This window comes from Protopterus annectens, chromosome 3.part1 (assembly GCF_019279795.1).
Source record: "Protopterus annectens isolate FY-2018-M chromosome 3.part1, PAN1.0, whole genome shotgun sequence".
NCBI classification, from domain to species: domain Eukaryota; kingdom Metazoa; phylum Chordata; order Ceratodontiformes; family Protopteridae; genus Protopterus; species Protopterus annectens.
In genome coordinates, this window is record NC_056732.1 from 222,063,969 (window position 1) to 222,090,482 (window position 26,514).

General features: G+C 40.4%; 1 protein-coding gene across 1 annotated transcript in view; it reads right to left on the reverse strand.

Annotated features, from left to right (window-relative positions):
- MRPL3 (mitochondrial ribosomal protein L3) overlaps positions 1 to 26,514 on the reverse strand; it is a 780,509-nt gene that overhangs the window by 538,045 nt on the left and 215,950 nt on the right. The window contains 1 exon segment of the mRNA XM_044066729.1: positions 622 to 682. Within this exon segment, the coding sequence (XP_043922664.1) occupies positions 622 to 682 (61 nt within the window).

Genomic DNA, 26,514 nt, shown 5'->3' on the forward strand with positions numbered 1-26,514 from the left:
CATTTTCACATTTTTTTTAAATATCTCAACAACCAGGTAACACATACAGAACTCCTTAGCCTCAAATGAAAGCTCTCAGCTAGATGAATAAAATGCTGCTGACAGTATGTGCTTAACTTGAGTGGTTGCTGAGATATTGTAAATCATTTACAAAATATTACAAATGTAATAGTTAGTGTTTACAGTTACTTGTAACATTTGGACCTAGAACCTAAAGAATACTACCACTATAAAAATAGTTTGTGCTGAAGAGTTTGCCATTTACACTTCTTTCATAATCCCTATGGTTCCAGAGATATGAACATTTGTTTGAAATGTGAGGACATACTTTGATTCTGTCAAAAGACTTAGGCTCCACCCATTGGAAGTTACAGTGCAAACTTCCTGAGCTCCATTGGAGTGAATCAGTTAAAACCATCTTCTATCGCAGAACTTATGTGCAAGAAAACTGAAGGTATGAATGCTTGCCTTGCAAGCTAATACATCTGATGTAATAGGGCAAAGACAAATTTATCTTCATCAAACGAAGCTCTGAGTCAGTAAAAAATTTTTTTTTTTTGTAATAGGAGCTGTAATCAATATACATTAATTAAATACAAGGAAGGTAAAGCAACAACTTACGTTTTTGCTGTGACATCTACGTACTGTCCTGGACGGAAGTGAGCAGCATACAGTGGAGTACCTTATGGACACAGGACATTGTTTACTTTTAGGGGGGAAGAAATGGTCATAATCACTCTATAATAAAAATGTTAAAGCACTGAAATACCAAATATTCTTTCACTGGTTACATAAAGCAGCATAAAGTGACTGTACCAATGTAAACCATGTTGTGATTGTGAAAGGACTAACACCTTAAAGTCATTTTATAATACTGTACACTGATGCAACTGCTGGAAGAAAAAAATAAGGTTCTTTATAAACTTGAGCCCTTGGCTCTGTTTGACACAACTACACTAATAAAACACCAATATGCACTGTCAAAACTTAATAAAAATCTCCAACTACACAGCTAACAAAACAGATTCAAAGTCAGTCAACCAGTGTCACAAATCTGTAATAAGTACCAGAGATTATGAGTTCACATCATCAAGAGTCAGGCAGTTAGTACAGCGGACTGAAGCTTTGACTTGTTTATGTGCTACTTTTGCCAACGGTGGAGAGTTTGAATCTTTCCAGCTTTGCTTGCCTATTGTGTTACCTTGAGTGAGTCACTTAACCAGACAGTGCTTTGGGGAAACTGGGAATTTGGGTTAAGCTTAATGGTCTCCCGGACTGCATGCCTAAGTAACTACCTATGAATCTATGAACCAAAATGGATTAAAAGGAAACAGAATGTTCACCTTTACTAAAGTCTGGAAGTGTTGACTCCAATCTATTAATCATTTACTGATGTTCATCCAGCTGGCAGGGACATATGATGCATAAGGAAGAATGAGGTAGAAAAAGTACAGTTTTGTACCTACCATAAATGTAGATGTTCGAGGATCCACATTGCTGCAGTCATAACCTGTGGGTAGTCCGCTGTCCTTGGTCGGCCCGAATACCAAAGAGTTAGGCTGGCGTCGGTCATGGGCGCCCGGAGCTGACGTCAGTACGTAGCAGTACTTAAGCGCATGATCAACGCCATATCCTCAGTCTTTCTTGCCCCAGATGTCAGAAAGCCTTAAAAAGAAAAGGCCAGAGCTACAAAAGGAGAAAAATAATAATAACAAACAACAACAACACCCCCAAACCAAAGAGGGGAAGGAGGGAGGGAAAATAGGACTGCAGCAATGTGGATCCTCGAACATCTACATTTATGGTAGGTACAAAACTGTACTATGTTCTTCGTCTCACATTGCTGCAGTCATAACCTGTGGGTAGAATCCCAAAGCAAAGGAAAAGGGAGGCTGGCAAACTAAAAGGCATTAGGGGCTGCTAACATGCCCTGTAAGACTGCAGTGGCAAACCCAGCCCTGGACTTGGAGAAAAGAGGGAGATGATAATGCTTAGATGAACTGAACTCCAAGTAGCTGCTTCCAAAATGTCCTTAGTAGCTACACCCCTCAAAAAAGCAGTAGAAGTGGCCGTAGCCCTAGTGGAATGGGGTCTAATCCCAGCAGGAACATTCTTCCCATGATGAGAATAACAAAAAGCAATGCAATTACCAATCCACTTTGAAATAGTCTGCTTTGAAACAGCTTTCCCTTGTGAACCCAAAGCAAAAGTAACAAATAACTGTTGAGTCTGTCTGAACTCCTTAGTTCTGCTCAAATAATAACGTAACTGCCTGTGTATATCCAAAGAATGCAAGATTTTTTCCCCCTTATTTTGGGGATCAGCATAAAAGGTAGGCAAATGGATAGACTGGTTCAATGCCACATTAGAAATCACTTTTGGCATGAAAGTAGGGTTAATGCATAAAGAAACTCTATCCTTATGGAATATTAGAAATGGTTCAACTGCCATGAGAGCCTGCAATTCAGATACCCTTCTGGCAGAAGTAATGGCCAACAAAAAGGCAGTCTTCCAAGACAAAAACTTCAATTCAGACATAGCTGCAGGTTCAAAAGGAGCCAAAGTAAGCTTCTCCAACACAAAATTGAGATCCAGGAAGGAGTAGGAGCTCACGTGGGGTCTTATATTTTTTGCCCCTCTAAGAAATTGCTTAAACAAAGGGTGAGAAAATAAAGGAGGTTCACAATCATAGTGAGCAGAAATGGCTGCAGCATGAACCTTCACAGAGGAAAACGACAAACCCTTGTCCAGTAATTCAGTAAGGTATTGCAGTGTACAACTCAAATTAGGTACCGAGACATCAAAATCCTTTGTTGTGCTCCAAAGAAAAAATCTCTTCCATTTATCAGCATAAACTTTTCTAGTGCTAGGCGGCCTAGCCTCGAAAATGAGATCCAAAACCTGCTGGGAAGCTGAGAACCCACAGGCTCTAAAACAGAATCGCCAGGCCGTTAGATGCAGGGACTGCACCCTGACATTGAGCAAATGACTGCTTGACTGGGACAACAAATGAGGAAGCTGTGGTAAAGGCCAAGGAGGCTCCTGAATTAGACTTCTCAGCAGAGGATACCAGTGCTGACGTGGCCAATCTGGTGCTATTAAAATCATGCAAGGCTTGTCCCTCCTGACTTTCAAGAGTACCTTTGTAAGGAGAGGCAGAGGAAGAAAAGCATAGACGTGAAGGTTGTTCCAACTGAAAGATAGAGCGTCCACTTTCCAAGCTTTTGGGTGAAACATCCTTGTACAAAATTTTGGTAGTTGGAAATTTAGAGGAGAAGCGAACAGATCTATGTCTGGAGTTCCCCAAGCCACTGTCAACTGCTGAAATACCTGAGGATCCAATTTCCACTCGTGGGGATCCACAATTTGTCTGCTCAATACATCTGCTTGGGAGTTCTGTGCTCCTGACAGAAACCGTGCTTGAAGAGTGATGTGCAACCCCAGAGCAGTCTCCCACAATATCATAGCTTGTCTGCAAAGAGGGTAAGAATGGGTCCCCCCCTGCTTGTTGATCTACCACATGACTGTAGTGTTGTCTGTTTGAATCAACACCTGTCCTGGTTGAAGTAGGCCCTTGAAAGCCATCAGGGCAAACTGGACTGCTAACATCTCCTTCATGTTGATATGCAAATGCTGTAATTTGGGAGGCCACGTGTCTTGAATCCATTTCCCATTTAAGTGTGCTCCCCAAGCCAGGTCTGAGGCATCCGTCGTTAAGATCTGACTCGCCTCTGGTCGGGTCACAGAGAGTCCCTTGTTTAGGTGACATTCCTGTGCCCACCACAAGAATTCCTTCTGGATGCACGGTATTATTGGAATGACAGTGTCCAAATCGTAGCAGTGTTGAGTCCATACACTTTTGAGATACCATTGTAGCTTCCTCATATGCAGTTTGGCATTGGGAAGTACCAGAATGCAAGATGCCATGAACCCCAAGGCTTGAAGGACTGTCCTTGCAGTCAGCCTGGACCGTACTGATAATTGCTGGAAATAGAGGTGAAGAGTTCTTTGTTTGTCCGGGGTCAGAAAAGCCATCTGAGAGGCTGTATTCAGTCTCACACCCAGAAAGCACATGTCCTGAGAGGGTACTAGACTGGACTTTGTTTCGTTCACAGAATACCCTAGGCACCTTAAAACTGCCATTACATACTGTAGCTGTTGAAGTAACTTGTCTTTGTCTTGAGCAAGAATCAGACAATCGTCCAGATAAGGATAAATTTGAATTCCCCTCAGCCTTAAGAAAGCTATTACAGGAGCCAGAACCTTTGTGAACACCCTGGGCGCAGTAGATAAACCAAAGGGCAATGCAGAGAACTGATAATGAGAAGTGCCAGCACGAAAACGCAGGAATCTCCTGCAGCTGGGCCTGATAGGAATGTGAAGATAGGTTTCTTTGAGATCCAGAGTTATCATCCAGTGATCTTTGCCTAGCAGAGGCAGAAGTTGCTGTAATGTTAACATCTTGAACTTTGGAATGTCTAGGTATGTATTGAGAATGGACAAATCCAGAATTGGCCTCCAAGTGTTTCCTTTCTTTGGCACTAGGAATAGACGAGAATAAAACCCTAGGCCTTCTTCTGACGTAGGTACCACCTGGATTGCCCCATCTGTAAAAGCAAAGAAATTTGTTCCTGAGCCTCCAGCCTTTGCCGAGGAAGTACATCTGGCATGCCTTTGAAAGGGGCAAAAGTGTGAAAACACAACTTGTAGCCTTGATTTATTATGTCCAACACCCATTTGTCCTGGGTGACCAAATGCCAATTTTGCTTGAAAAGTGCCAACTTTCCTCCTAGAGGAGCTGCCAGAAAGGAAGGATCTGGCAGCTGGAGATACAGGTCATTGGGTCTGTTTACGAAAAGGCTGACCCCTGCCCTCACCAGAAGATTGTGCAGGAGAACTCCAAGTCCTAGGTCTGAAAGAACCCTGAGCGTGAGCCCTGCCCCTACCACGTCTAGATCTGCCCTTAGACTGAAAATCTGAAGAAGGGTAAGACCATCCTCTAGCAGGCCAATTCCTGCTAAACTTAGGGGGCTGCACTTGCAAAAAGTCCTTAACTGGCTGCATAGACTTAGCTTTGTCTTCCATCTTTTTCAAAACTGACTCCACAGGGGAACCAAAAAGAACTTCAGATTGAAGGGGAGCATCCTAAATCCGAGCTTTAACATGTTCTGACAAATTTTGATCTTTAAGCCAGGCATGTCTACGAATAACTGAACCAGTAGCAGCTGCCCTGGAAGAAGCCTGAAGGGCATCGAAGCCACACTGCAGGGAATGTTTACCAACCTGATCTGAAGCATGAACCAAGTCCTGCAACTCCTTACACTCTATACCCTCAGATAAAGCATCTACCTTAGATTTCAATTGACCTAACAGAAAGTTCTGATACTTCAGCATATGGAATTGGCAATTTAAAGCCCTCATAGCTAACGTAGAAGAGGTGTACACTTTTTTACCCCACCTATCCAACGCTCTAGAATCTTTATCCAAAGGAACTGGATTCTTAACCACAGAAGCCCTGACACCCTTAGGCCCTTGGATAATAGTTTCCGGGTCAGCTCTAGGGCTCTTATACAAATATTTATGCGCCTCGGGAACTCTGTAATACCTGTCTGGTTTGACAGGGGCAGGGGGTAAAGAATCAGGATTAAGGGAAGCTTCAGAAAAGACATCCTGAACAACATCTAAAACAGGGGGGATTGCAAAAGGTCTATGTTGTGGCAAAAACAAAAATTCCCTAAGCCTCTTAGGAGAATCTGAAAAATCCTGACCTTCCCACTTGAAATGCTCCCTCATGGAATGCAAGGTTTCGGAAAAGGAAAAATCCTCTGGAGGAGAAACAGAAGGACAGGAATCCTCTGCATCCGAATCTGAATAGGGAGGAAAATCCTGAATATCCTCAGCTGAGGACTCAGAGTAATCTGAGGAATGTTCCATTCCCTCTAAATCTGTCTCCACCCTAGGCCTCTTCTCTGGAGGGGGCATAGAACCCCTGATCAAAGTAATCAAATCCTCTGCCATTTTCAACATATGCTTTTTAGGAACAGAACCCGAAGAACCAGGGCTGTGGCCCGTACCAGAAATACCAGGTCTAGCCTTAGCAGGGCCTTTAGTGACTGAAGTAGAAGGCCTAATAACCTTTTGTAAGGATGGAACCACAGAAACTCGAGAAGCACCCTCGGGCCTGACCTAACTCCTGAGAGGCCAACTCCTGCAAAATTAAAGGTTCCCCCTGGGATTCAGCCGAGACCTCGGCTGGATCCACAGATTCAACCGTAGATTCCATAGAACCGGCGTCCGCAACAGACGACTCTTCCGGTTTAGACCTTAAGGATTTATCTTTTCGCTTTTTTGCGGTAGCGGGCGTCGGCGGATCCGACGGCATGTTGTAGTTACACCGCTTACCGAAAACAAGCCTAGCACAGTCTAATCTGCGTTTAATGGTGCGCTTATTAAATCTAGCGCAAAAGCGACACCCGATTACGTCGTGTTCAGGCCCTAAGCAAGGAATACAGAGAGAATGATAGTCCCTATGAGGTATCTGTTTCCCACAAGAAATACAATTATTAACTTTTTCTGACATCCGGATTAACTGAGGCAAGAAAAGACAAACATTTTCCCCAACGGGGTACTTAGCCCAACTTGGTCTTCGGTCTGAAACTCGATAACTGAAAATTTCAGAACGCCGAACGGCACTTGCAAACGCTGCTTCTGCTTCGGACCACGCGGCAAGAAAGACTGAGAATATGGCGTCGATCATGCACTTAAGTACTGCTACGTACTGACGTCAGCTCCGGGCGCCCATGACCGACGCCAGCCTAACTCTTTGGTATTCGGGCCGACCGAGGACAGCGGACTACCCACAGGTTATGACTGCAGCAATGTGAGACGAAGAACATCAAGAGCTTCTCCAACATGGTGATAAAGCGCCAGCTTAAAGAAGCATCAGTAATAAGGTAGAACTTACTGTAGCTTTGAAGAAAACAATGCCATTTACCACACTGCTACACAGTTTGTAATCCCTACTGAGAAACATCTTCCCTACCCTCCTCATGTAAAGCACTAAATGCATGTATCCTTCACAGAACCATTGTTATCTCCAACTCTGTCATGAAACTGGGAGGATCAGTCAGAACTGCTCCCATTCTGCTACTATCTAAGTGATACCAGGTACAAAGCTGCACTTGCAGCTGTTAGGCCTTCCAACAAACACTGCTATCATCCTTAACCACTATGTAATCCCAAGACAACATGATAACAAGTGATAGCATTGGAAACACTGCAACAGAGAAAAGAACACTGTATAATGTACAATTTTGCAAATATTTCCATAATTCTGATTAAAGATCTCATTTCAAAATTGCCATTTTCACAATGGTTTGTTTCACCCTGACAACTACTTGCCCTCAACTACCCTCCCCTCCCTATTCTTTTCCTCCTTCTTCCCTAAACCCCCATTTTGTTATGGCCCAGCTTATTCTTTTAAAAAAGGTGCTGGCAGTGCCTTGAATTACTTATCTGACTTGATGCTTTGAGTACTTCTTTAGAAAAATGAGTATCACATTTGTATCTTCACTAGTATGTTCTCTTGTTTGGAATCTAATGAACATGGACTTTACCTGGAGGACAACCACAACAAGAAAACGTAAGAGTAAAACATTTTATAATAATAAAAAAAGCAATGATACAAACTAATCTCTCAACAACTACAATGACAGCAAATTTGCAGGCTATCCTCCTAGGCCTACTTATGAACTATTGAACATGCTGCTCCTTTTTAGGGGCAACCAGGGAGCAATGTCTGATTAAGTGACTTACTCAGAGTCGCACAACAGACAAACAGAGGCTGTAGGAATTAAATCCAGGACTGCTGCATGGTCTAGGTCTGGCAGCATATACTCTTAACCCTCTGTGCCAAACTGCCAGACATTGTAGTTCAGCACCAGCCAACCAACTTTCAGACAAAATGTTTTTCTCAACAAAGGAGACCACCTTGGTATAGAATAAGAACTCTGACTGACCAACATCAATGTCAGAAACATATTACTAGTGCTCCAGGTACAGGTCTCATTATTTAAATCTAATGAGCTTCTATATAGAACTAGCATAAGCCATACAAGATAAGTGAAGAGGCTGGGTTCCATTCATTCACGCAAATTATTTTGTTTCATAGAAATAGGAATCAACTGTAAATTTAGCAGATTACAGTTTCATCTACAGCAGTACACGTGTGTGTGTGTGTCTGAGTGTCTGTCTGTCAGAGACAGAGAGAGATACGGCAAGACTAGTGAACAAAAGATGCTTCTCCTTTTCCAAGTGCTGCATGATCTTGCAGTAAGAACATTTAGAGTTGTGGGTTATGGAGTGCGTGAGGGGCTTGCCCCTCCTTGTAGAAGCACCAGCTTTTTTTTTGCATTTTTTTCCTCCATTTTGAAGGATAACTTACAAAATGCCCTGGTGAGTGCAGCTTTTCTCTGGGGGAGTTTAGTGACTGACCCTAGAGTGGACTCCAAAGAATGGGTCTTTAGAAAGACCGTGATGAGGCTGGTTCGGGTCTTTGAAAAGACCGAGTTGGTGGTAGTTGAACCGGAATCAAGTGTGGGGTCTTTAAAAAGACCGTGCAGTGGAGAGCTTCCCCCTTCTTAGAGCCCTTTTGGGAGTCTATAGAAAGACTGGGTTACAGCCTGTGCAGTAGTCTTTAAAAAGACTGGGCATGGTCCTTTTAGTAAATGCCTTAGTCCAGGGTCTTTAAAAAGACCATGCTTACCCAGACCTGCTTAGCAGGGGCCTTTAGAAAAAACAGGTAAACTGGAGAGGCTTCCTTTTGCTGTGCTCTTTAAAAAGACCATGCCCCAGGACTGTGTACTAAGGCCCGGTGTTGCTGGTAGCTGGTTCAGCTGTGACTGGTAAATGATCAATACGAGGGTCCTAAAAAAGATCTTACCTTTTTACTAGGGACACACCTAAGCACGGTCTTGTTTAGACCCTCGGACTGAATTTGTCAATATTTATCACTGGTAAGGTCTTTTTTAATACCCTCATACTGCTCATTCACCAGTCACAGCTGAACCAGCAACACCGGGCCTTGATACACAGCCCTGGGACATGGTCTTTTTAAAGACCGCAGCAAAAGGAAGCCTCTCCAGTTTACCCAGCTTTTCTAAAGGCCCCTGATAAGCAGGTCAGGGTAAGCATAGTCTTTTTAAAGACCCTGGGACTAAGGCATTTACTAAAAGGACCAAGCCCAGTCTTTTTAAAGATTACTGCATGGGCTGAAACCCACTCTTTCTACAGACTCCCAAAAGGGATCTAAGAAGGGAGAAGCTCTCCACTGCACAGTCTTTTTTAAAGACCCCTCACTTGATTTCGGCTTCACTCCCACCAACTCGGCCTTTTCAAAGACCCGGACCAGCCTCATCATGGTCTTTCTAAAGACCCATTCTTTTGAGTCCACTATAGGGTCGGTACTAGACCTCCCCCAGACGAGCGCTGCACTCATCGAGGTATTTTGTAAGTTATTTTATTCCTCTCCGGGGAAGCTATACTCTGCAAAGGCTAAGCATTCAGGTTTTCTTCTAGTTTCCATTTTGAAGGATCACACGGATTACATTTTTCTTCTACTGGTTTCACTTCCATTGAAATCCTGTTTCATGGAACTCATATAAACAGAAAATATATTAAAAGAGTTATTATAGTTGCATAATACAATGAATTACTCTAAATGAAAGAAAATCAAAAGGGCAGGGAAGAGAGCTGCAATGTAAATTATCAACTGCATAGCTTCATTGCAGGTCACATTTCAAAACTTACCAAAAGTGGGTTGACATACAGCTATCTCCTCAACAACACTTACAACCTACCGAAATGCCTACATCATGGGGCACCACTCTACAACATATATAATATAAATGGAAATCAGAGGTAAACAGTTAAAGGCTTCTTCCATTAACCAAAGAAAACCCATACACTGCAAAACAAATTTCATCAACATCTACAATAGTGGATACACATGAGTAATGTTTCAAAACTGCCACTTTTCTGCTCCCTCCCCCAAAGTGACGGTCACTAGGACACATTTGCTCTGAGGTGGGATGGGGAAGAGCAAAGGGACAGCCGTGAAACATTATCCATGTGCGGCCACCATTATGGATGCTGAAGAAATATGCAAGAAATCCAGACTGGTAGAAACAAAAGGTTGAGATTTTAGTGCCAATTGACCTTCAGGTCCACTGAAAAACTCTTACAGGAAGTGCCCTCAGTTTATAAGAAACTGAGAAAACAGAAGAGTTGCTTGATTTAATAGAAATAGACAGACATATTAAGATCATGAAAGAAATAGACCGAAGAAGGTCAATAAAACCCAAAAAATCAGAAGTTTGATAAAAGAAATGAACACAGTAATTAGGACTGTCCATAGAGATCCATGTGATGTAACAGAAGTAAACAGGATATATTACTGTGCAGCTAAATTAATAACAGATAAAGTTTTTCTACAAAAACACAGGGTAGTGAGGGAATGGAAAGGGAGAAATCAAATGCCATCATTGAAGTATTGAATAGAGAAAACTAGAAAGCAATTAAGACAAGAAGTGTCACTGTTAGAAGACTAAAATACTTAGAAAGACAGATGTGATAAAAGCAATGTGCAGTATTAGAACAGATCAGGATCTATCGTACACTACTGCATATAAACAAAATCTCAGCACAGGCGGAAAAACTTAGGCGATACGCAGATAAATATAAAAGAAAAATACAAACTAAGCAATTTATTGATGACCCTAAAAAGTTTTGTAACAAAAAATAAAATAACCACATGCAGGAGAAGACAAAAGCTGATGTTTCCAAACTCTTCCGTTTTCACTCCAACACAACTGAAACTCCAGTTAAAGAATTAGTCCTTTATTTAATTGCTAGCACAGTAAGCGCTTTCACCTTCTTGGCTTTATCAAACTACAAAGTGCCATTAAAACAGAGAGTATATATACACATCTCCTTCAAATTTCATTGGTTCTCATATCACTCTCATACATTTACATCATATCCTTTCAAATAATTAATTAATACAATGTTAAAAATGTTATAAAACCATCTAAAAACATACATTACTTATATAAATACTACACTTTAAATATATAGGAATGTTGAATATGTGTCTACTAAAATTATGGTCTATATATGCGCTTACTTCTCAATATGGGCTTCATTTGTACCTTATCATTCATACCAGGGGTTCTATCTGCCCTTAATCTAATGATCCACTTAAGCTCACATTCTAGTAGATATGCATCTAAGTCCCCACCCCTTTTACTAGGTTTCACTTCTTGCATTATACAAAAGATAAATTCATGTTCTGCTCCCATTTGTTTGATATGTTTCGCTAAAGCATTATTTTCAGCCCCTGTCCTAATTGCATAAACATGTTCCCGTATGCGTTCCCTGAGCTGTCTACTGGTTTTACCTACGTAGAATCCTGCACAGGAAACGCATCGGGCAATGTAAACTACATTTCTACTCATACAATTAGTATGTGTTTTAAACTTATATTCCACTTGTGTGACTGGATGACAAAAGACTGACCTAAAATCTATATACACACACTGTTTGCACTGTCCACAATTAACCGTATTACTATCATCCGTAACAACTATTGGGTTACGTATTAATGGTATATTACATAGCTTCATTTTCAAATTCTGTTTATTTTTAAAGGTAAACCTGGGATTATCTCCTACTAAATTATATAATTCCTCGTCTAGGCTCAATACTTGCCAGTGCTGTTTTATAATATCAGTGACCTTAGTTACGTCTCCAGTAAAGAATAAAGGTATTCTCAACACTTCTTGTGTCACCTTCTGCTCTTGTCTCTCCTGATTACCCCATTCAGAAAAATATGGTTTAGCTTTACCATCTCTCTGTAGATCTATTTCTATCATATATTTATTAACCACAGTTGACTTATACCCTCTTTCTAAAAGCCTTTCTCTTAAACCTATAGTTTCCAAGGAATAACTCTGTGCATCTGGATTTAACCTCGAAGCTCTCATTAGCTGCCCCTTAATAACGTTATCAAATACATATCTAGGATGCATAGAATGTCTATGTAGCAAATTATTCCTAAAGCAGGGCTTCCTATAAATAGAAGTATTTAACAGTCCATTAGTCATTCTATTAATCTTCACGTCCAAATATGAGATCTCTTCTCTAGAATAGTTCATAGTAAACTTCAAATAACTCGTAACGTTATTAACTTTCTCTTTGAACTTTATTAAAGTGGATTCATTTCCCTTCCAAACAAGGAAGAGATCATCCACGAAACGCCTATAATACCCAACATTACTTTTAAATTCATCCATTTGAAACAGGACTTCTTGTTCCCAATCTGCCATTACTAGATTGGCGTAGCTATTGGCACACGAGGTGCCCATAGCTACGCCATCTTTCTGTATATACATATTCTCTCCAAACATAAATATGTTGTTGTCTAATATTATCTCTACTAAAAGAGTCATTATATCGATAAAAATCTCATCATAACTACTATTTTTCTTCAGATAATTCTGGCATCTCAGTATACCTTCCACATTGGGAATAACCGTGAATAGGCTAACAACATCTAATGTTACTAAAATAAACTGTTCTGATTCATCCACCTGTTTCATATACTCATAAAGCTCTATTAAGAACTGTTTACTGTCTCTCAGGATAAATTCATTTTTATCGACTAATGGTCTCAGAAAAAATTCTACTAATATAGAACATGGTTCTGTTAACCAGCCCTGCCCTGCTACTATAGGGCGCATTGGTGGATCTACTACAGATTTATGTACCTTAGGGAGCCCTTTTATCTCAGGTAGTCTAGGATTAATAACTTTCAAATATTTACACAAGTGTTCAGGTATCAACTCACTCTGATACAAATCATCTATCATATCATGAACTTGGAAAACCTTACTACATATTTCAGTTAGACTTATTACATCATAAAACTTTTCATCACTTAGCAACCTTAACATACTTGCAATATAATCCTCTTTATTTAATACTACTACGGGTCCTCCTTTATCTGAGGGTCTGATCACTATATTCCTATCTTTTATTAAATCATCCATTGCTCTCCTTTGCAAATAGGATAAATTATATCTAGTTCTCTTTTCATCTCGTTTATTCCTATTATGATAACTATGCAAGTCATTCTCAACTAATTTGTAAAAAGTCTCCAGCAAAGGATGTAATACTGGTATATAAGTACTATTCGGTCGAAACCTCTCTAACCCTACCTCATCATTTCTAGTTATTCCGTAGTCCATTTTCAACTGTAACTTCCGTAAAAACATTTTCACATCTATAATAGAATCAGTTATACTACTATTGCATGTTGGGATAAAGCTTAAACCTTTACTTAGTACTTCCTCTTCATACAATGTTAGCTGTCTATTGGACAAATTAATTACTAGTGATCTCCTACCCTCTCCCACATTTTCTTGAGGGTAGGTCCCATATGTTCCCCCCCCGACCCTTTCCGTTTGTTTCTGCCCCTGCTTAGTGATCTCTGCCTCCCATAGTATGTTTTGTTGGCTATGGGGAAAGGGGCAGATATACCAGGTCTATTCTCAGATGCAGTGGGATAGTTCTTATTATTCATCTGATCAGGTTTACCATTATGTGTAACTTTCCTTCTAACTACTTGTTCCACTTCAATCCTCTCTTTAGACAGTACATTTGCTTCATTCACATCTTCCGTGGCACTACCATTCCTTCTAACATCAACATCACTAGTCCCTGAGTTTATATTAACAGTGTTCACAGCATGTGTATTAACTGGATTAACAGAGACATCTTCACTACTACCTAATGTAATAACATTGGGGCTCTCACGCACAATATCAGTCATTGTATTTGTAACAGTTCTTAATGTTAATGCATTATTTACATCATTCCTAACATTCCCAACATTGTTCACAGTAACATTAGCACGTGGCCAAGTAAAGACCTGGCCATTTTTAAAATCATTAATATCTCTATTCAACTTATTACGCTTCTGTTCCAACAAGCGTTTTTCATACAGCTTAATATTGTCCAGCATTCTTTCAAGTCCCATTTTCATCTTAGAACCTTTATACTTAGCTAAAATACAATCATATTGCTCATTGACTTTACTACGCAACTCTACTTCTTCAGTAGAGTGAAATTCATTTAACAATTCCATATAGCTAAAGCTAAGGTTCAAATTTAACTGTTGCCACTTCTGTAGCAACTCAGGAAAACTATTACCTGAGGTAGGCATTTTAAACACTCGTAGTCCTCTAGGTACCACGCGCTTACAAATGCACGCCTCAAAATGCTGGCGTTGCAACTGCAGCTTCTTTAACCTCATAAAGTCCAATTCTATACTTTGTAAGTCCATTGTTAAGTTCGCATTGCACTCTCCTTCGTCCGATAACGGATCTGCTTCAAACGCCAACAGTAAATTCTCCTCAGGGTTCAAACACTCTTGGAAACGCGTCATCTTCCGTCCCATCATTTCCGGTTCTTCTGGTCTATACGGCAACTCTAGATTAATACTTGACTCCATTCCAGCGATCTCCCTCTGGTGGCCAATGCGTAAACAGTAAAGATAAGAATAAAACAACACCACCAAAGCGATTAACTTCCCTGCAGTTCGTAGCACAAGTAACAAAAAATAAAATAACCACATGCAGGAGAAGACAAAAGCTGATGTTTCCAAACTCTTCCGTTTTCACTCCAACACAACTGAAACTCCAGTTAAAGAATTAGTCCTTTATTTAATTGCTAGCACAGTAAGCGCTTTCACCTTCTTGGCTTTATCAAACTACAAAGTGCCATTAAAACAGAGAGTATATATACACATCTCCTTCAAATTTCATTGGTTCTCATATCACTCTCATACATTTACATCATATCCTTTCAAATAATTAATTAATACAATGTTAAAAATGTTATAAAACCATCTAAAAACATACATTACTTATATAAATACTACACTTTAAATATATAGGAATGTTGAATATGTGTCTACTAAAATTATGGTCTATATATGCGCTTACTTCTCAATATGGGCTTCAGTAGAGTGAAATTCATTTAACAATTCCATATAGCTAAAGCTAAGGTTCAAATTTAACTGTTGCCACTTCTGTAGCAACTCAGGAAAACTATTACCTGAGGTAGGCATTTTAAACACTCGTAGTCCTCTAGGTACCACGCGCTTACAAATGCACGCCTCAAAATGCTGGCGTTGCAACTGCAGCTTCTTTAACCTCATAAAGTCCAATTCTATACTTTGTAGACAGCTCAGGGAACGCATACGGGAACATGTTTATGCAATTAGGACAGGGGCTGAAAATAATGCTTTAGCGAAACATATCAAACAAATGGGAGCAGAACATGAATTTATCTTTTGTATAATGCAAGAAGTGAAACCTAGTAAAAGGGGTGGGGACTTAGATGCATATCTACTAGAATGTGAGCTTAAGTGGATCATTAGATTAAGGGCAGATAGAACCCCTGGTATGAATGATAAGTTACAAATGAAACCCATATTGAGAAGTAAGCGCATATATAGACCATAATTTTAGTAGACACATATTCAACATTCCTATATATTTAAAGTGTAGTATTTATATAAGTAATGTATGTTTTTAGATGGTTTTATAACATTTTTAACATTGTATTAATTAATCATTTGAAAGGATATGATGTAAATGTATGAGAGTGATATGAGAACCAATGAAATTTGAAGGAGATGTGTATATATACTCTCTGTTTTAATGGCACTTTGTAGTTTGATAAAGCCAAGAAGGTGAAAGCGCTTACTGTGCTAGCAATTAAATAAAGGACTAATTCTTTAACTGGAGTTTCAGTTGTGTTGGAGTGAAAACGGAAGAGTTTGGAAACATCAGCTTTTGTCTTCTCCTGCATGTGGTTATTTTATTTTTTGTTACTTGTGCTACGAACTGCAGGGAAGTTAATCGCTTTGGTGGTGTTGTTTTATTCTAAAAAGTTTTGTAGAGAACTGGGAAACAAAGTAAAAGGAATTGAAAGACCACCAAAAAAAGAAGAAACAGATAGATTTTGGAGAAGTATTTATGAAGATCCTGTGGAACATAAAGATGCTAAATGGATAGAAAAAGTAAAAGAAAAAAATAAGAAGTTTAAAGATACAAGATATGAAATGGAATGAAGTAACAGCCAAAGAGATTGAAACAAAGTTAAGAAAAGCCTCTAACTGGAAAACCCCAGGCCCAGATGTAGTACCTCATTTCTGGTTAAAAGTATTAACATATTTGCGCAAAGATTTAGCCATGAGTAAGCACTATTTATAAGCGCACTCCATACAGACACCAACCTGGCTAACAACAGGAAAAACAATGCTCCTACTTAAGAGAGTGAACCTGCAAGCTTCCCTAAAAATTATAAACCAATAACTTGCTTTCCAACAACGTATAAATTATATACTGGAACTGATGCCGATGGAGTTTACAGTAATTTAGAAGAAAACTCAATTATGGCAACAGAACAAAAGGGCAATAAAAGAAAGTTATATGAAACAAAGGATCATTTGTTGTTAAATAAAGTCACAGTGGAGAACTGTAAAAAGGGGAAGAATCTAAGTATGACATGGATTGACTACAAAAAAGCATTTGATAGTATCCCGCATTCATGGATAAAAGAATGCTTAAAAATGTATAAGATGCACCCTACACTGATCGACTACATTACAGTGACCATGAAACAGTGGCAGACTACTTTGCAATTAAGCCATGATAAGGACAAATTATTATCCCTGAGATAAAAATTCAAAGGGGAATATTACAGGATGACTCTGTCACCATTGCTATTCTGTCTTGCCCTTAACCCATTAAGCTGTTGACTTAACAGCTTAGGCCATGGCTATAATTTGGCTCCTAGAAAACAACAAAGTGTAAATACTTCTCATCTTCTCTTTGTCGATGATTTAAAACTGTACAGCTCATCTGATAAGGAACTGAAAGCACAACCGCAAGTTGTCAAAACTTTTTCAGATGATATAAGAATGTCATTTGGTCTTGATAAATGTGCAAAAGCAACCTTTAAAGCAGGAGAACTGCAGCACCGAAAAACTTTGGGACAAGAATGTGATATAAAAGAACTTGAGCAAGAGGAAGTATATAAATATTTGGGAACTGATGAAGGATCACCAATAAAGGATAAAAAAAAGTGAATGAAACTTAGTAAGGAATACTTTAGAAGACAAATTAATCCTGGAGACTGAGTTGACATCGAGGAACAAAATTCAAGCTATAAACGAATTTGCTCTTCCAGTCATTACAGTTTTGGAGTGATTGACTGGTCCCAAAATGTGTTGGCTAGATTAGATAGGAAAACAAGACGGATGCTTCATGCTCAACAAATGATTTATAAAAAAATCAGTGCATACCAAGATTATATATTCCCTGTTCTGAAGGAGGGATGGACCTCCTTGAAACTGATTACATGTACAGGATCTGCAATTGTGGGACTACACACATACCTGGTGACCTCACAAGACCCAAACGTAGTGAAAGTTTGGAAACATGAGGAGAATACATCTAAGGTGACTTCTCTGCTTAGTCTAGCAGAAGCATATTGACTTCAAGCAGGAACGGAAATCGAACCAGAAGTAGATAAAAATCAGGCAGCAACTGAATGTGCCAAAAACAAAAAGAAAGAATATAAGGTGAAGGACCAGATGAGAATGCAAGAAATGTAGAAAATGCATAAATACAGTTGGAAGTATAGAAAACTTCTGGAAGAACCTCATGTTGATCAGGACTGAATGCAGGAATGGTTAAGGAGAGGTGAATTCAAACCAAGAGATGAAAGGTTAACATTGGTGGCCCAAGATAGTGGACTACATACACGTTGGTTTACAAAGTCTGCTGAACATGTGGGAGAAACAGACAAATGTAGGTTTCGTAAAACAGAATTGGAAAGAGTTGCCCACCTTGTTGCTAGTTGTGAAATACTAATGCCAGAAGGACTGTATACTGAAAGGCATAATAATGCGGCAAGACTGTTGCAATGGGGATTGTGCAAACATTATGGTACTGAAGTGGGTGAAAAATACTGGAAATATGAGCCACAAAGCATCATAGAAAATGATGAAGTCTACATCACATGGGATCACCCATTTACAACAGTTCAAAACACAGATGCTAGAAAACCAGATATAGTGGCCCATGAAAAGAAGACAAAAGTAGCATTGATCATTGAAATCGCCAAACCCAGTGACTATAGTGTCTTGCATACAGAGAGACACAAAGTCATAAAATATTAGGATTTGCAGGTAGAAACGAGAGCAGTGTGGAAGAAATATACCCAGATAGTTCTAACAGTAGTAGGAGCAATGGGTCTTATAAAAAAAAATCTACAATCATATTTAGATACGTTACCAGTACATGCAACCCTGTATGAATTGCAGAAATCATTACTGGGCACATTGTGGGTGCTGCGAAGAGCACTTCTGGCTGACATCAACGATTGAAACAATACTAATTACATGAACTTTAATCATACTTTGACTTAGGAATGGCGTCCATTCCCATCATGGTATTAGAAACCCAAAAGACTGAGAAATTAAAAAAGAAAGATACCTCACAATGGGAACCAGAAAAAAAAATTAAGTACTCACCATAATGTTCCATCTGTGCTGTCCATTTTCATTCTTCCTCAACCAATGGGCTCGGATCAGACATGGCCGCTGGAACACAAACTCTTGAGCTCCTCCCTTACGCACAATGCATTAGTCCCCAAATATACTCCGATCTTGTTTCCTGCCCTTCAACTCTGTATGTCACAAATAAAAGATGATGAAATAACATCTGGAGCTCAAATAAAGGATCACTGGGTCCTGCAGCAACTTTCAATCCTTCCAGAAATCAAAATGGTAGGGGGTTGGAGGGAGGGCTGTTGAAAAATAATGAAAATGGACAACACAGAAGGAACATTATAGTGAGTACATAACTTCTTTATCTGATGATGTCATTTTCATTTGTTCCTCGATAAATGAGACAGAGTCCCAAGCTATGTAAATCCCAGGAGGATTCTAAGGGAGAATATTCCTGAGCACAGCTGAGCTAAGGGCAGCTCTTCCCCTAGAGACAAGATCCAATTTGTAAGGAGCAATAAAGGTATGAGGATTAGCCCAAGCTGCAGCTGCACATATATCATCTAATGAAGATCTGAATAAAAATGCTGAAGAAGTTGCCACAGATCTGGTGGAATGCGCTTTTGGTAGTTTTGGCAAAGGCAAGCCTAATGTATTACAAACACAGGTAATACAATCCATCTGGCTAAAGTTAAATTAGAAATTGGTTTGCCTAATTTTGAGTCCGAGAAGGAGACAATATTTTCGAGTTCCTAAAAATTTTGGTTCTATGTAGTTAAAATCATAATTGTCTGTGAACATCCAAAAGGTGTAACATACACTCTCCTTTATTTGAGAAATTTGGAAAGAAAACTGGGAGGATGATAATATGATTACTGTTGGATTTTGACACCAACTGAGGAAGAAACAAGGGTTTGGTTTGCAAGGATACTCTATCCTTATGAAAAATCAAATAAGGAGGCTTGGAAGACAGGGACTGTAGTTCTGAAACTCTTCTATCAAAGGAAATGTCAAAAAGACAGTTTTTCAGGTAAAAAAAAATTAGATCACACTTAGCTGATGGTTCAAAAGAAGATTGTGACAATGACTGTAAAGAAATATTCAAATCCCATGGAGGAGTGGGATCTTTTAGAAAGGCTTTACAAAGTTTGAAAGAGGCCAAAGATGAATGACTTACACCTATATGCAAATTGAATATGGCAGCTAATTGTACTTTAATTGTAGATAAGCTAGCACCTTCTGGTGGGGTGGGGAATCAGGGCAAATAATTTGCTACAATTGTTGTTGCAGGGAGACGCAAAGAGATCACAGTAAGGTTGGCCCTATCACGGAAATTATTTTCTGCAACTTTCAATTTTAGTGACCACTCATGAGGCTTTAAAATGGACCTGATTAACTTGTCTGCTATCATGCTAGAGTTCACTGGAATGTGCAATGCTATCAGAAAATGACTGGATGAGATCACCCACTGCCACACTCTCACAGCTTCTCGACAAAGGGGGTAAGATTTGGTTCCTCTTTGTTTGTTGACGGACCACACTACTGACACATTGTCCATCTGAATCGTAATAGTTCCAGACGGAAGGGATTCTTGAAAAGCCTGCAATGCTAAGAAGACAGCTTTCATCTCGAGGACATTTGTTCCGGGGACCAAGTGCCTTGGACTGTCCTTCCCAAGAAATGCCCCCCTCCCTATCTGGGAAGTGTCCGTGGTAACTATGGCCTTGGGCTGAGGAAGAATAAAGGCACAACCGTGTATTATCTGATCTGAATACATCCACCACAGGAGATGATTCTTGCAGGCCTGAGTTGTCTTGATTTGGGTGGATAATGGTTGGTGAAGAGTGGACTGAGTCACTCGGGTCCACTAAAGAATACCTTGCTAGTCTAACCAGAACTACTGCAGCAGATATTTACCCCAATGTTTGAAGGATCAGTCAAGCTGAAACAGAAGAACTTTGAATGATCTTTTTGACCGGGAACTGAATGATTTGAATCCTTGATAGAGGGAGAGAGGCTATCATGGATACCGTATTGAACAGAGCTCTGATGAACACCAATCTTTGAGCTGGTTTGAGTGAGATTTCTTGTAATTGGTGGTAATTCCTAGATGAGAGCATAACTGGAGCACATAATCTCATGCTTTGATCTGATGATGTCTGGTTGGGGCAGTTATAAGCTAGTCATCCAAATATGGAAACACTCAAAATCCCTGTCCTCAAGTGTGCTGTTACTACTGCCATACCTTTGGTGAACACTCTGGAGGCTGTGGTGAGACTAAAGGGCAAAGAACTGGTAACGATTGGCTCCCAGCCAGAAGCATAGTTATCACCTGGAATTCATGTTCATTTGGGTCCCCTTCAAAAGCTTGAGTTTTCAGAAACTTGAAATTCATACAGTCGAGAAGATATAATAGAGTTTCCAAAAACACGAAGCTTTTGACTGCAGATCACGGTACAGCAAGGATCAGGGAAGATATCCTTTTCCCCACTCCAGTGCAATCTTCGAGTTGGTATATATAATATGCAGGGGGTGCAGAGGGGCTTGCCCCGACCTGCAAAAACATTAAAAAAAAGCTAAGAGTTTTGTTGTTTTTTTTTGAAGTTCAAGTTTTCAGATCATATCATCTCAACATTATGAATCTCGAGTTTCTGAAGACTCGAACTTCTGACATAGGATAGTACACATCCTGAAGATCTGTCAAGCACACCCAACTGTCCTTGTGCAGAAATGGCATAATGCACTGGACCGTGACCATCCAGAACGTGGTGTACTGAACTAATTTTGTTCAGAACGCACAGATCCAAAATTGGTCTCCAGGCCCCTGTTTTCTTTGGCACAAAAAGAATTTTGAATAAGTTCCAGACTCTCTTGTCTGGGGGGACTTCTTGGATGACTCTTTTCTAGCAGCTTGTTTATTTGTAGTGCTGCTGCTTTCCTCTAATTGGGTGGAACATTGGGCATTTTGTTTACTATTAAGGGGGGTGATAGGTGAAAAGGGTATTATATAACCTCTGGAAATAATCGTTTGCAATCTCTAGCCAGGCTCTCTGGTACAGGGATATACAACCCCCAGTTGCCTCCAGAGATGGACAATTGGGCCTCCTTTCAGAAGTGCTGGTAAGATCTGTTATCTCTAGAGCCTTGGTTTTGCAGACCTAATCTGCTACACTTGGGTGGCATCTTCCGTCAGAGTTTCACCCCCTTGGCCCTCAGGGAACTATCTCCATGTGGATCTTGACAGGGACACTGAAGTTTCTGAACCACATTTTTCGATCACCTCGATGATTTCTAGAAAAGGTCTTTTGAGGAGTTGAAAAATGTATGATCACAGCAGATGGGGTTTTACCTTCCTGCTCACACCTGGACAGTGTGTCTTTAACTTTGGGGACACAAAGAACGTTTGTCAAAGGGAGCATTGACAAAGGAACACTTGAAGGACTCTGCAAAATCACAAAGGCACATCCAAGGCATGCCTCCTGATGGAAACGCCTGAACCCACCCCCCTTTAGGTACCTTCAGCTGCATGAGAGATGAGCCTCATGGACAAGTTTGAAACAGATTACAGGGTTGCCAAATGTGTGGAAATCGAGCTCTCTTCCTCGGAAATAATGGTCCCAGCGAGGGATTTGTTAAGTTCTTTAATCAAACCCTCTGGAGTCCAGTGAAATGTGCAAATAATTCAGCGACCAAACTGCAAAAGTCACTGAAGCATATACACGCTTCACGAATTTGAAGAGTGCCCTACACTCCCTGTTAGAGGGATGAACACAAGAACTCTTGGGAAGGGTTGTTGGTAGACTAGCCACCTCATTTCTAGAATGTCTCCAAAAGAGAAGTCATCAGGTGGTGGTCTTGGGGACCCTTCCCCCTCATCGAAGTCAGTATCCTCTGTGGTAGACACTTGAGTGGAGTCAAAGTGCCTCCTCTTGCACTTTTTCTTCCTACGGACTTCTTTGGTGGGATGTTCCAGAGAAATATTATAAGATGCTGGATAACCTGGTGATTTTTCTGGGCTGGCTGTCCCTGTAGTGCAGGAAGTTGAGGCTCAAGACACAAAGATAACTGGGTCTAGAAAGTTGTAGCCAAGGAGGGTGGAAATGTCCTTTCCCTAGAAGCAGAGAAAGCTCTCTCTACTACCCTGAAAGAAGCCGATAGCTCCAAGAAGACATGCTTCCAGACCTGAAGGCAAACCACTCTTGGAAGGAGTCAGAGCCGAGCTGTCCAACACTGAGGCTCCGAGGGACAGAGACAGCTCCGAAAACTTTGCAGTGGACTCCAACACCGCTGATCCAGTGCTGATGCTATGGCTCCAAGAGTCATCTGGCTTCGACATGCTTGGAGCCAGTCCACTCAGATGCCACTAGAGTAGAAGGTATCATGATCTTTAGATCTGATGCGGATGGCTCTGGGATTCTCAGATCCAAATGCTCTGAAACCAAAGGTAGGACAGGAGAAAGAGACAGTATAGGTGGGGTAGGTCTTACAAAGATCTACAGACCAGATAGGGTAGGAACTGGGAGTTTGTGTCTTTCGGCTTTTCCTGGTTAGGGGTCGCCACAGCGGAACTCCCGTCCGCTAATGATTGGCACTAGATTTTTACATACTGGCTTGCCGGGCCAAACGCACAACCTTCAACTAAGGAACGCCCATTCACGCATGTCGCCACACAGAAGATGCTCTGAGAATCGAACGGGCAACGTCGAACTGTGAGGCAACAATGCTACCGCAGCACCACCACCTCAGTAGGGTAGGAATTGGGAGTACCCCCACTAAATTGGCATTGAGGAATTTCCTCATTGTCCTGTCCACATCAGCTTTGGTCAAATGTCTGGAGGAATAACAGGAAAATGCTAAGGATGAAGCTCTAGAATGGTGATGTTTGGGAGACCTGTCCAGAAATGGAGATGGGAGGGCATCAGATCCAAGAGCAGAGGAGAGCTGCTCTGTGGTGATTTACCTGATTTTGCCTTTGGATCTGAAGGGGTCGGATCCGAAGATTTCATCTTTGGATGCAGGAGGTTTCAAAACCTTGTGAGGAGTTTCTCAGTCTGGAGCAAGTAGGCTGTAGGATCCAGGGAATGGTTTTTAGCCTTTTTTTCTCAAATTTTTTAGGGGTTTGGGCCTCAGACGCTGCTTTAGAAGATTCAAAAGGAAGTAACCCTCTCAAACTCACCTTATTCTTACGATCAATTAAAGCTCTAGGGTTGAAAGCTTTACATACATCACAAGCTGAATGTGCTGCGCCAAAAGAATATACACATTTAGAGTGTGCAGCAGAAAGCTGAATTTTATGGCCACAGGCTGTAAATTTTTTTTAAAACTAGAAGGTTTTTCAGCCATAATATAATCTAAAGAAACAAACAGTAAAGACAGTGTGTTTGTTTTAAGAAAAGGATAAAAAAACAAAAAAAGGAGGAAAGGGAAAAAAGGGGAAGTATTGCCAACGATGGTAATTCAAGGATGTACACAAGCACAAAAAAGGAAAGATCACCAACAATGGTATTGGAGAATTACAAGGGAGTATGTGTAGTTATAAGGTTTTTAAAGAAATAAGTAGATAAGTTAATAGAAAAATGCACTCACAAATACTACTACCAGAGAGTTTGCATTGACCGTCCATACACAAAGGTGGCAAATGACATCCAAGGACGATGGGGGACTAGTGCATTCTGGGTAAAGGAGGAGGTAGAGAGTTTCAGTGTTCCACGAGCTGAAAAGAACATCCGATTGAGATCCGAACCCATTTGTTGAGGAAAGAATAAAAACGACATCAGATTTGCCATTGCCATGAGCACAGAACTCTGAGACAGACCTGCTGTGTCTAATGTAGAAGACAGAAATGACAAAACACTGGCTTGAAGAGATGAGATCCTGACTTGGGAATGACTAGCTTCACAGCTAACATGTCAAGGGACACCCAATGAAATTCTGAACCTGTGATGCCTTCAGCTGAGGCTTCATAGTGTTCACTGGGACTTCATAGTGTTCACTCACAGTGTTCACTGGGACTTCATAGTGTTCACTCACATTTACAACAACCAGAGCAGTTACAGCAAGGGAGTCCCTTACTTGAACCATTGACTTCATTGGGGGCAGTCAGCAGCATGTCATCTACATTTGAGAAAACTTGTATTACCAGGAGTATGACATGCTGCTTCAGCCTCTATGCATCTTGTGAACACCCTGGAGGTGGTCATGAGATCTTATCAGAAGGCCTTGAATCGACAGTGACAAGTTCCTCCTCTAAAGCTCAGAAATTTCCTGGATGCCCTGTCTATCTTGATATATAGGTAACACATCCTGGAGGTCTATGGACCACACCCAATCCCTCTCCTCTAGACAGGGAAGGATGGACTGCATAATACCCATCCCTAAGCTTGACTTTGACACAGACTGGTTTAAGCCACTTTTATCAGCACTTCCGTATTATCGCAACCAGATTTTTCAGGAGGCATAATTGTCTGAGTTCTCAGGAAACAAGTGCATGGCATAGTGAAAAGGGGTGTTCAAAGTCTGAACCACTACTGGATCACACTGCTTAAGCAGCAGGAACAGGAATAATGGCCAAATTCCTCTTCCTGTTTAACATGCATTACCGACATGAGTTGATGGGAAGAAAAATGAACACAGCTGCTAGTACAACAACGATCTTAATGCTACAACAGAAAAGTCATCGTTCAGTAAAATGATATACAGCAAGAGACCACAGACACAAAAAAGGTATATTTTCAAAATAGTTTATTTTGCTGAATGTATTAACGTTTCAACAAAAATGGAAACATTTGTGATATTAACTGTAGTAAGCTGGACTGTGTTACGAAGGAGACTGTCTTCGGGTTTACATCGAGTTTTCATATCATTGTTGTCTTTATTGCTGTGGTGCCATGAACGAGTAATTAGATGATTGTTATTGATTCTGTGGTGGGAATTTGACAGCTATTGCAGTCATTATACTTTCAAAGCAGTCATTTTGCTGGGCAATTTGAGTTTCACGCCAGATTTATTCAGCTAAGCAGGAGACCAAATGGTGACAAGCTGTTCCTCTCTGATTTTATTCCTCCATTTAACAGAACTCCACATGCGTTCAACACCTTGAGTTTGAAAACTACTGTCAGAGTCACAAAGTTACATTTATGGTTAACTTTCTCATGTCTAAAACCAGCTTCTTCAAGTTACTTAGTTAGTTTAATAAGCTTAGCCAGGAGTCTGAATGAATAGTGCTACCCCCAGTAATATACTCAGTTATTTTCTGAAATAAGAACTGTGACCAAAAACAGACTCCGTACCACAAAAAAAAAAAGGTGAAGGAGCCTGTCGTTCGTGGTTGGAGTCTGTTCCCTTCATTTTCTGAAATAAAGTTGAAGCACTTCTGTCTGGCACAGTTACCAGAAAAGTTTCCTTGGTATCCCTGCATATCCTTCCGAATATCCATTGCTGGAGCAGGAGACGTCCAGCATTACTTTTCCTTTTGGTGAATAGACTTTCATCAGTTTCTACAATATGACCCAGCCCACAATTTTTTTCTCTTGTCTTTCCATTTAAAGTACACAAATGTCTCTTAAATAATTATTCCAGTCAGTTACTGTTTTATCTGACACTGTTGTTCAAAACAGAACTGTATCAATGTCAATTCTTTACACCAGCAGTAAATGAAACTTAAGGCTGTAGTAAAACTTAATCTACTTCCTTCAAACTAGTTCCCAGTACGTATTCTGACATGCTGACATTTGTCCACATTACAGTTCTAAAACATTTGTTTACCAAAATATAACTTCAACGGATGGCCTGACCTGCATTCTTGAGAATCCGGCACAATGCCGTACCGCTGAAAGCATTTAATCGCTTCTTTTTCAGTACTGGGCAAATACCAC